We start from the raw sequence: 11,031 nt of genomic DNA, 5'->3' as shown, positions 1-11,031 counted from the left end.
AGTCTAGTCTATAGTCTAGTCTATAGTGTAGTCTATAGTGTAGTCTATAGTCTAGTCTATAGTCTAGTCTATAGTCTAGTCTATAGTCTAGTCTATAGTCTAGTCTATCCTATAGTCTATTTATTAATAAAATACAACAATTTTTAAATAGGAATACATTCTTTTAATTATCTGCTCAGTATATACTAACCCAATGTAACTATATGAGAAGAAGTTTTAATTTATAAACTATAAGCTTTTGCTGTTATGGTAAGATTATGGTTAGATTAACACATTTATGGTTGGAGTAAAGAAAACATTTTTATAGAGAAGTTAATTGTGCTGCTACTATTGTGATTGTTGTTGTTTTTTGCTATTACTTCTCTAATACATATAAGTACTACTTATGCTAGTAACCGAGACAGTATTCTATTTAGGGTCAGAGGGCGTCTAATGTTGCTTAAGAATACAAAAAAAAACTATAAAGTGTTAATAAATTATTGTACACAACTAACTGTAGTTTAAGAAAAAGAAAGTTGAAGAATAAAAGGCTTCACTCTAGTCATAGAGAGTAATGGTCAGGACGTGATGTACACACATACACAGGACTATAATACACATACATTTACATATATACACAAAAAACAAAAAAAACACAAAATTGTAATGTTAAAAAAGCAAATTGTAAATACTGTTGTACCTATAAACGTACATACAGATGTAAAAATGTTAGCTGTGTTGAAAGGATATAAAGCGAGGGCGCATAACGAACGCTCTAATGGCAAGCTATCTTAAAAAAAAGGAGCAATAGTAGACAACAACAAGGACAATCTAAAAAATGTTCTTATTGTTTGCTTAGCAGTTGAATTTGTTTGCTTGCTTGCTTGAGTGTCCTTGCTGTGTGTGTTTTTTACGAATGGAAGGAGGTACATATGTATGTGTGTATGTGTGTTAGTATGTGTGTACATAGAATAAATATGGCAAGCAGTTTCCTGTTTTCCCTATGGGTATTCTGCTTAACCAACACACAATATAAAAGAAAGTGCTTTTTATTGAAACATAGAATATTTAGTGATTTTTCTTGTTTTGCTTTATCATTCTTTTGTTTGGTTAGTATCCTATCGATTTGCTTTGCTTTTTGTTAAAGACATATACTTAAAAAAATGACTATCTTCTAACTTTGTTTTTTTTCGTTTATTTGCTTTTCTTTATATATATATATTTTTGATTTTAGTAAATAATTTTGGTTTAGTTGCTGTTAACACAAAAAAATTGTTTTCTATTTTTTTGCAGTTTTTTTTGGTGTTGCTTGTTTAGAATTTTTTTTGGTTGTTGTTTGAATACTCACGCATAAATTGCTAGAAGGAACTTTCTTTGGTGGGTTCTTACACGTCCGGGATTAACCCGTTTTACTAGTCTTGTATGTTTGTAAATGAGCCAAGTTTCACGAAGAACATTCGCCGCAGCATTTTTCAGCTAAAAAAAGTATATATTGGTTGTTTTTTTTTGTTTTTTTGTTTTGATTTTTTATTGTTATTTTTTTTATGTTATTTTTTTTATATAGAAGAAAAAAAGGGAATAATACATATACATGTTAGCGCTTTTTTGTTTTTTCTTGTTTTTTTTTAATAAGCCATAAAAAACTTAAGATGTTAGAAAAAAATAAATTATAAAATATATAAATAATATTTAAAGTGCAAAGTAAATTAGAAAAAAAAAAACAGAAAGGGTGATGAAGAGTAATTTAACAAAAATATATATTGGAAAATAAATAATCTTTAATTGTAGCAATTAAAATAAAATTCTTAAAATATTGACATATGTTGAAAGTCTGGCAGAGTTGGTACGTTTTTTATGAACTGCAAAAATGTGTAAATGTGCTCTTTATACTAATCAATTGGTAATAATCATAGCATTATCTCAGTAAAAATGTTCATTACCATGTAAGTGGTAAATATGCTTAAATTTACTTACACAATCGCAATTTAAGTTATTATTTTAACACGATGATGTCATTGGAGGCACGTTTGAGCTGGAGCAGTGGATCACAAAAAAAAAATTACGTTCTTTACATCAGGTTCTACTCATCTATCATTATTGTGTTTACATTTTACATATATGTATACATGTATAATATACAAGTAATTAGGTCCATTGCATCAGATATCTGTCATAAATTTGTTTTCATTTTACATATATGTATGAAATTATAATATAATTTAAACAAAAACAATCACAGCCGAACTAAATCTGAGCAATTGTCAATAGATCCTTCAGCTCAATTTGAAATAGATCATACTTTTCTGTGCCCTATCTCGTAAATGTATTGATCCCCACGGATGTATTGACTCTAACAGACGAAGAAGAATCCACACCAAAAGCACAAGAGTCCTAACTTTAAAAGGTAATTATCCAAATGGAGATATTGATTGTAATTAACTCCAAATGTATTTGCCTTACTTGACGTAAATCTAAATGCTTGAAACCAAAAGGCATCACCCACAATCCGGATTGTGAGGAAATGTTTAAAATTACACATTAAAAACGACACGAACATTGTGAAGGCACTTAAATTTAACCGGAAACTTACGAAGGATGTTACCAGCTGTGTGATTTGAAAGTTGAAGATGTATTGACACCTAAGAAGCCAAATACTGCGAAACAGCTGGCACAACAGCTGGCGTTAAGATCGTTTGGAAAATAGTGGAATCGATCTAATATAGTAGATACAATATTCTCTAATTAAAGTCACGGACTGGTGTAGAATTGATAATTTTATTCGAAAAGTCCAACGTATTTATAGATGAGGAAACCATATTCACTGAATTTGAATAGGAAAGCCTGTATTACTTAATATTTTAAATCCTAAAAAGAGCAACTCAGTTCGACAAAAAAATACAAACTTTTCGACGTTGATTCATACCTCTAGAGGTCTAAGAAAGGTCTTTTCTTATAAGCAAAAGACACATTCCTTAAATGCTCAAACTGATGCAAAAAGATGCCTGGGTGATCTAGTAAACAATACCGTAACTGGTCAACAGATTCATCTTTACACTACTTGACACGTAATACAGCATGAAACTGGATTTAATTCCGGGGTACTTAAAGGACGTCATAAGATAATATGATATTAACGTTGACTTAATTAAAGATCAGAGCGGCTCTTCTTTAAAATTCATACAAGAGAATTAATTGGGTAAGTAGTAGTCGAAATGAAATCTAGTAAGTTTTTTTTTGCCATTTTGATCAGGGTATGATAGCTCAACAAATCTCCATTGCTTTCACCCCCAATGTTTAAAAAACAAACAAAATTAAAACTCTCTTGCCTATACCTGCTTTAATGATAGATGTTTAAAATTGAGTTATCGCTAAAGAGAGTATTATAGCTCACAGAAACTCTGTCTCGTTTACGTGTTACGTATGTATAACAAAACGAAAGCTACTAGAAAGCTTAATTGTTTTAACTAGTCCAACATTTTGTTACGTAATGACTTTGGTAATGTCGAATGCTCTCTTAAGAGTTTAAGGAAACATGTTGTGAACATTTTGATAGGACTTTGTTGTTTTATTTAACTTTAGTTTTAATAATTTTACTTTTAGGTGATTTGCGATTTTTTATTCCTTGATGGGGAGATATACTCCTACTTTAAAACACATAGAATTACTTTCTGAGTCTATTAAGCTTTGTTCTTCCATTTGCCCGTATGTAGTTTTAATAACCTTGTTCCTATCCCTATCTTAACCTATATCAATTGGATCAGATTCACTTTCTAAGTTATGTCCGTCTGTCTGACTGTTCGTCTGTGTGAACACCTAGACTTTGAGAGCACGATACAAGTCATAATTTTCAAGATAAATTTCTGAAATTTTGTCACATACTTTTCTTTTTCCCTAAGGATGAAGCCTATTTGTTGAAATCGTCCTTTATTTCATTAAGCCATGATACAACCGTGCCCCCAAAATAGGACTCTTGAGCTCATTATACCCTACACCACTTTAGTATATATTGGATTTGAGCTGATGTTTGTAACGCACAATAATATTGGTCCTATACCCACCTTAAAGTATACCAATCGGCTCAGAATCATTTTCTGAGTCGATTTAGCTGTGTCCGTCCGTCTGTCCGTCTGTCCATGTAAACCTTGTAATCAAACTCCAGGCCGCAATTTTAAAGATATTTGAATGAAATTTGGTACATGATGGTTAAGATCGGTCCATTATTTCACCTAGCCCCCATATAACTGTACCCCCGAATATGGCTTGTAAACATTGTAATCAAACTACAGGTCGCAATTTTAGAGATAATTTGATGAAATATAGCACATGATCTTCTATTATACCGTAGACGAAGGCTATTGAAAATGATTAACATCGGTCCATTATTTCACCTAGACCTCATATAACTGAACCCCCGAATAGAGCTTGTAAACCTTGCAATCAAACTACAGGTCGCAATTCAATTCAATGAAATTTGGCACTATGTTTATTATACTCGTATCTCGACAAAAAGCTGCAAAACCAAGTTCTATACTAGTCTTGATGACCGCGATGAACTTTATAATTATAGGGCCCCATTTGACCCTAGCCCCTCTAAAAAGCCCCCATCAAAATTTTACTTTAATATCCACAGTTTTATTAAACAGATAATGGCTTTAGTATATCTGAGGCACGGTATAATTCAACTTAAATATTTTATTATGAAAACTAAATCACATTTTATTCGTATACAGGAGTGGTCGGACTCGCCCGACTATAACTTCTCACTTATTTTAGTTTTGTATAAGTTTAAATATTTCTGACAATTTTCTAAATGCTCATATCTCTTTCGAACCGAGCTTTAATATAAAGTCTCCTTCGGAAAAGTACTTGAAAGTCAATAATTCACTTATAATCACTAGTATCCCCATCAAATTCTGTAATGTAAACGTTAAGGGGCTCTGTTTCTCCTTTAAGTATAGGCGCATATATCGGCTTGTCCTCGTACAACCTCTCTTTCAGAAAATCCTTTTTTTATGTCAACAAATTATTGAAATATTCCGGAATTAAAACAAAAAACACTCTTATTTATTTTATTTAAACAATTTTAATGTGATCCTCTTATTAACACTTGAAACTCCTCAATTTGTATTTTAATGTTTCTCTATAAATTTTCTGATTGTCATTTTAAAACTATCCTTTGCTAGATAACCTCAAATCCTAATAATAACCAAACCATTAGAAATAAATCTTTTAACAAAACAAACATTAACAATTTGTCTGCCATTATCTCAACACAGTGTCAACATTAACCTTTAGATTTTTATAGAAAACTTGCTAGCAATACACATAAAGTAAAATAAACCAAACAATTAATTTTCCAATATTGATTAACAAAATATATACAAAAAAAAAAAAAAAAACAAAATAAGAATAAAATAAAACTGTAAAACACAATAAAAACCACAAATCCAATAATTTAAAATTAAATCTCAGAAAGCAACAGTTAAACGTAAAATTAAACATGCACAGGAGGAGATAGAAAAAAAGGAATTAAAAAGTAAAAAAACAAACTTAATAAAGAAAAACGAGAGACAATTAAAATGTGAAGGCAAATAAAATAAAATAGTTAAAATAACAATTTAAATAAAATAGTAGTCGTTTTTATAGTAATAGAAACTCAAACAGTTACAGCAGCTAAAAGTTAATACAAGGCAAATAAATACTCTATATGACGAAAGACTACTGGCAACTATTACTACTAACTATACACATTCAATTACTTCTGTAGCCGTTTACACTACTGCACAATAGTAAGGTTACAGAATGGAAGATATATATATATTTTTTTCAATTTAAAATAACACAACTACTACAATTAAAAATAAATTAAGTTTTATTTCATTGAACAAAATAGTTTTAACTATTTTAATTTTATTTTATATATTTACTTATTAAGCTGTTTACTTAGTTTTTTTTTTTCATTGTTTATACAAATTTAAACAGTTTGTATAGAATTATTTAACAGAAAGTGTATGATAGAGTGGGTGGTTTGTTAAGGTTTTTTCTGTAGTTTAATTTTTAAGTAAGGCAAGCAATTAAATTAAATTGTTTTCACAATAAACACAATTATATATTTTTATTTATAAAAATAGTAATTTTTGTTAAAAAAAAATAGTAGAACTTAGGTTAACACATACAGAAAAACAACACAAACAAATTGTTTTTAAATTAAAAAAAAAAAAATTAAAATAATTTAAAAACCCAAAAAAAAGGTATTAATTAAATAGAACTGAAAACATTAACACAAACAAACATTAAACGATTTAAATACCCTTTTTGTTAACTGTGTGTCCATCATAAAATTGTGCACATGTTTTTCCGCTCTTGTCAATTCCAGTTTTCTGGAGACAACCGCTACCAGTAGAGCCGTACAACCGGCGCCCTGTAAAGAAATTATCATATTTTTTTTGTTTGGTTTGGAAGGGAGGGGGAAAAAAAGAATAAAAAAAATTAAATATTTAGTTTAAAATTATTTTTGATTTATTTTATAAAAATTTTCTTTCAAATAAATATATTGTTTTTTAACGGTCCTGGTCTTGTAGTCTCTTTAAAGTTCTAAAGGTCATTGAACAGTTAAAAGTCATAAAATATAAAGAAATTGTTTGTTTATTAATAATTTTTATATTAAAAAAGTATTTCATAAATCTCTTAATTTAAGAAAATAAAAGCTTTATTTCAAGAAAGTATAAAAAGCTCAACTGAGCCTGCTCTTTACTGGCATTATGTAATAGTTTTTATCTCTTGAAATCAGTGAAAAGCAAAGAGTAAAAACTAGTTCTCTGACAGGTTCTGTATGTTCTTTTCGATATGTGTGAGTACGCGTTAAAAAAGAATACAAAAGAGCTTATTTGAATGCTCTCTGCCTTCCGCTGCTCTAAGTGAGTACATGATTACTATGACAGACATGGGAAATTCAGTATAATAGTACTTTTAACTTCGAAAAAAATCCACAGAACCCCAACAGGATATTAAGTACATAATTTTCATTATTACAAACTTTCATTAGACCACAGATTTTTCTATATATTTGACCATAACTGGTCTATAGATCAGTGCATATACTAGTACGAATATTAGTGCATAGATTAGACTTTTGAAGAGACTATACTGTAGAAAATCTAAATAATAGGCAATTTAATTGTCAATAGACTTGTCCATAGAAAAGCCATAACTTTGTCAATAGATCTGTCTACAGACTCTAGAATTCTAGACTTATTGAAGACCTAGTTCTAGACTTCTTTTTAGTTCTAGACTTCTCAAATGCCTAGTTCTAGAGTTATACGTAGATAGTCCATAGGTTAGTACATAGACTTATTAAGTATATACTATTGAAAAGTCAATAGATTAGTCCATAGAGGAATCAATTAAAGAGGCAACAAACTAGTCCAAAGAAAAGTTAATAGCCTAATGCAAAGACTGGTTTGTACACCTCTGCATAGCGAAGTCAATAAATTTGTCAACTAATAGGGTATAGGATTATTAAAAGCCTATTTTAAGACTTGTGAAAAACCTAGTTCAAGACTTGTCAAAAGTCTTGTAAACTATTCAATAAACAAGTCCATAGAACAGACAGTAATCTATTCCATAGACTTGATATGGAAATGCCTAGTTCTAAAGTTATACGTAGATAGTCCATAGGCTAGTCCATAGACTTATTAAGTATATGAAAACATAGACCAGGCAGTAATCTATTCAATATATCAGATAATATTTCGAGCTTTTTTTAATAGACTGAATAGTCAATTGAATAGTCAATAGATTAGTCCATAGAGGAATCAATTAAAGAGGCAACAGACTAGTCCAAAGAAAAGTTCATAACGTAATCCAAAGACTGGCTGATACACCTCTGCATAGCGAAGTCAATAAATTTGTCAACTAATAGGTCATAGGATTATTAAAAGCCTAAGACTTGTGGGAACCCTAGTTCAAGACCTGTCAAAAGTCTTGTTCTAGAGTTATACATAGATTATTCAATGTTCCAGACCATATATCAGACATTAAACTATTCCATAGACAAGTCCATAGAACATACAGTAATCTATTCCATAGACTAGATAATAGACTATTTCGATATTTTGTCAATAGACTAAAGAGGAGTCCATTAAAGAACGAGACTAGTCCTTATAAAAGTTCATAGGCCTGTCTACAGACAAGTGCAAAGACCTCTGCCTAGACTAGTTAATAAATTTGTCAATTGCCAAGTCCTAGGCTTGTCAAATACCTAGTTTTATACTTGTCAATAGATATGTCTAAAGACCAGTCCCTAGACTAGTCCGAAAACTATTCAAAAAACCTAGTCCATGGACTAGGTATTAGACTATTCCTCACATTTGTCAATAGACTATTCCATAGACTGGACCATAGATTAGTCAATTAACTACCATAGATTAGTCAATAGACCAGTCCAGACAACTATTCAATAAACAAGTCCTAAGATTGAAAGGGTCTTTTGTCAAAAGACTCTTACATAGGCTTGACCATAGATAAGTCAATTACCTACCAATATTTTAGTCAATAGTTCTATTCTAAACTATTCTAAAGACTAGTTAATAGACTGGTCAGTAGTCCAGATCATAGACTAGGTAATAGACTACTCCATAGGCGATTCAATAGACTACACTATAGATAAGCCAATAAATAAAAATATTATTTTTGCTAAACTTTTTTATTTAGTATTATTTAAAAATATAAGTTTCCCATGCCTGTTCCAATAATAGTATTTGATTCAAAAAGGGTTGATTTCTCAAAGTTGAACTCTATGAGTAACAGAGATCTTAATTTACACTCTCTATAATATTCGGAAACAAACAAAGATCTTTTTACAATTTTTTTCTTGTTCTCTCACGTATACATATACAAAACAAATAGAATAATTTAGAGAACTTCTTTCATTTTCATCACTTCTGAAGGATTAAAAGAGAACTCATAGAAGAAGTTCAATGAGAATTAAATACTGAAATTTTACTTCGACTTAAAATCAAAATTTCAAAACTTTTTATTTTTGTGAAAATTAAAAAAAAAATGTCTTAAATATCTCTTGATTTTATTTCAAAAGAAATATTTTGAAGAAATTAATTTTAAAATATTGTTTAAAAAATAAGTTTCTTCAATTAATTGTGAATCAATTATATGACAATTTTTGAAATTTATGAGTTTTTCTAAAGAAATATGTTGCTGCTTATTCTCCCAGAAAATGGCTTTAACTTTATATGGTCAAAGTTATAATTTTTTTCCAATTTAATAAGTTTTACAATTCATCAATTATATTCAACCCGTTTATCTGTTGTCATTAAATAATAACAATAACAGCCCTGTTTTAAACCCCCTACCCACATTTTTCCGTTTATATTAAAACCTTTATTGCATTAAAGGATTCATTTGTATTATTTTTACTGTCTGTGCCGTAAAAGTAACGATTACGTTAATACGTTTAATATAAGTTGATTTTATTTAAATTTTTATCGACTGCCTTTAATTTCAATACAATGAAAACAATGAACACTTATACATATGTACATTTAAGATCACAAACCTATGAACATTTATAGGTTTAAATGTATGAAACAGAGATTTAATTTTGCTTTTTAAGACTTTTTTTAACAATACAGCCATAGAAATGTATTTACACGTAGTATGTTACGATGTAATCATTGTCAAACACAATTTAAATGTCATGGCATTTTACTACAGCAAACAATAGTCTTCAAACTCAAACTATAAGCCCAACAAACACGTAGGATTGAAACGGAAATTAAGAATGATTTGAAACTAAAATTTAAAATTATAGTTTCTTTAACTTGAAATCAACCTTTTAATTAATATTACCAAATTTTCCAAAAATTCTTTCATATAATTTAAAAATAATAATTTTCTCAAAATTTAAACCAGTTCGCTGGGTATTTTTTTTTCAATTTTTTATATTTAAAAAACGTATACATATGAAAATAATGCATTTCCTATGATAACGTATAAGTAACGGTTTTTTTGTTTGTTTACACTATTCTTATGTGTAAGTTAGTGAGAACACGGTAGAAAAATGGCGTGTGTGTATGAGTGCTAGATACTGAATTTACGGTTAAGTGGTTGTATAGTTTTTTCCTTACAACAGGATGTTTTTGTTTGTCTCTCTTTCTTCTCATATACATTACATATGTATGCATGTATGTGTGTGTGTAAAAGTATTTTCATGTGTCTTGTTGATTTTATCTAGTTAATTCAGTCAATTTTCATTATGTCTGTGCATGTACGTATGACTCTGCTTAAAAATGAACATTAAAATTTTAACACTTCCTTTACGGGTATACTTGCAAATAAATTTGTGTTTTTGTTGGTTATTCACACACACACATACATACATATATATGCATATTCCGGAAAGTGTGTTTATAATTAAGAGTTCATTATAGTATTTTTGCACATAAAATTGAATTGAATATGATGATATGTTTTTACTACGTGTGTACCTGTGTGTGTATGTAGGTGTATGGTTAATAAGTAGTAAACGTGTGATATAGAGATAGAGCGAGAATAAATGACACTCATTATGTTTATAAGCTAATATAGAAATAGGCAGGTCTGGAAATTTAATATTTAAATTGATAATTGAATGAAATTGTAGTAAGATTATGGAATGAACTCTTGACTATTGAATATACAAATTATTAAACTAATGACTAGTCTATTGACTAGACTATTAAATAGGTTATGAACTAGTCTATTCTATAGACTAGACTAAAGACTAGACTATAGACTAGACTATAGACTAGACTATAGACTAAACTATAGACTAGACTATAGACTAGACTATAGACTAGACTATAGACTAGACTATAGACTAGACTATAAACTAGACTATAGAGTAGACTATAGACTAGACTATAGACTAGACTATATACTAGACTATAAACTAGACTATAGACTAGACTATAGACAAGACTATAGACTAGACTATAGACAAGACTATAGACTAGACTATAGACTAGACTATAGACTAGACTATAGACTAGACTATAG

At 29.3% G+C, this 11,031-nt stretch overlaps 1 protein-coding gene across 1 annotated transcript in view; it reads right to left on the bottom strand.

Annotated features, from left to right (window-relative positions):
* LOC111679453 (small conductance calcium-activated potassium channel protein) overlaps positions 1 to 11,031 on the bottom strand; it is a 319,785-nt gene that overhangs the window by 7,004 nt on the left and 301,750 nt on the right. Inside the window, 2 exon segments of the mRNA XM_046947022.1 lie at positions 1,328 to 1,455; positions 6,290 to 6,400. Of these exon segments, the coding sequence (XP_046802978.1) occupies positions 1,328 to 1,455; positions 6,290 to 6,400 (239 nt within the window).

Source organism: Lucilia cuprina, chromosome 3, assembly GCF_022045245.1.
Source record: "Lucilia cuprina isolate Lc7/37 chromosome 3, ASM2204524v1, whole genome shotgun sequence".
NCBI classification, from domain to species: domain Eukaryota; kingdom Metazoa; phylum Arthropoda; class Insecta; order Diptera; family Calliphoridae; genus Lucilia; species Lucilia cuprina.
The sequence above is the reverse complement of the archived record's forward strand: the minus strand, read 5'-3'. Positions and strand labels throughout refer to the sequence as shown.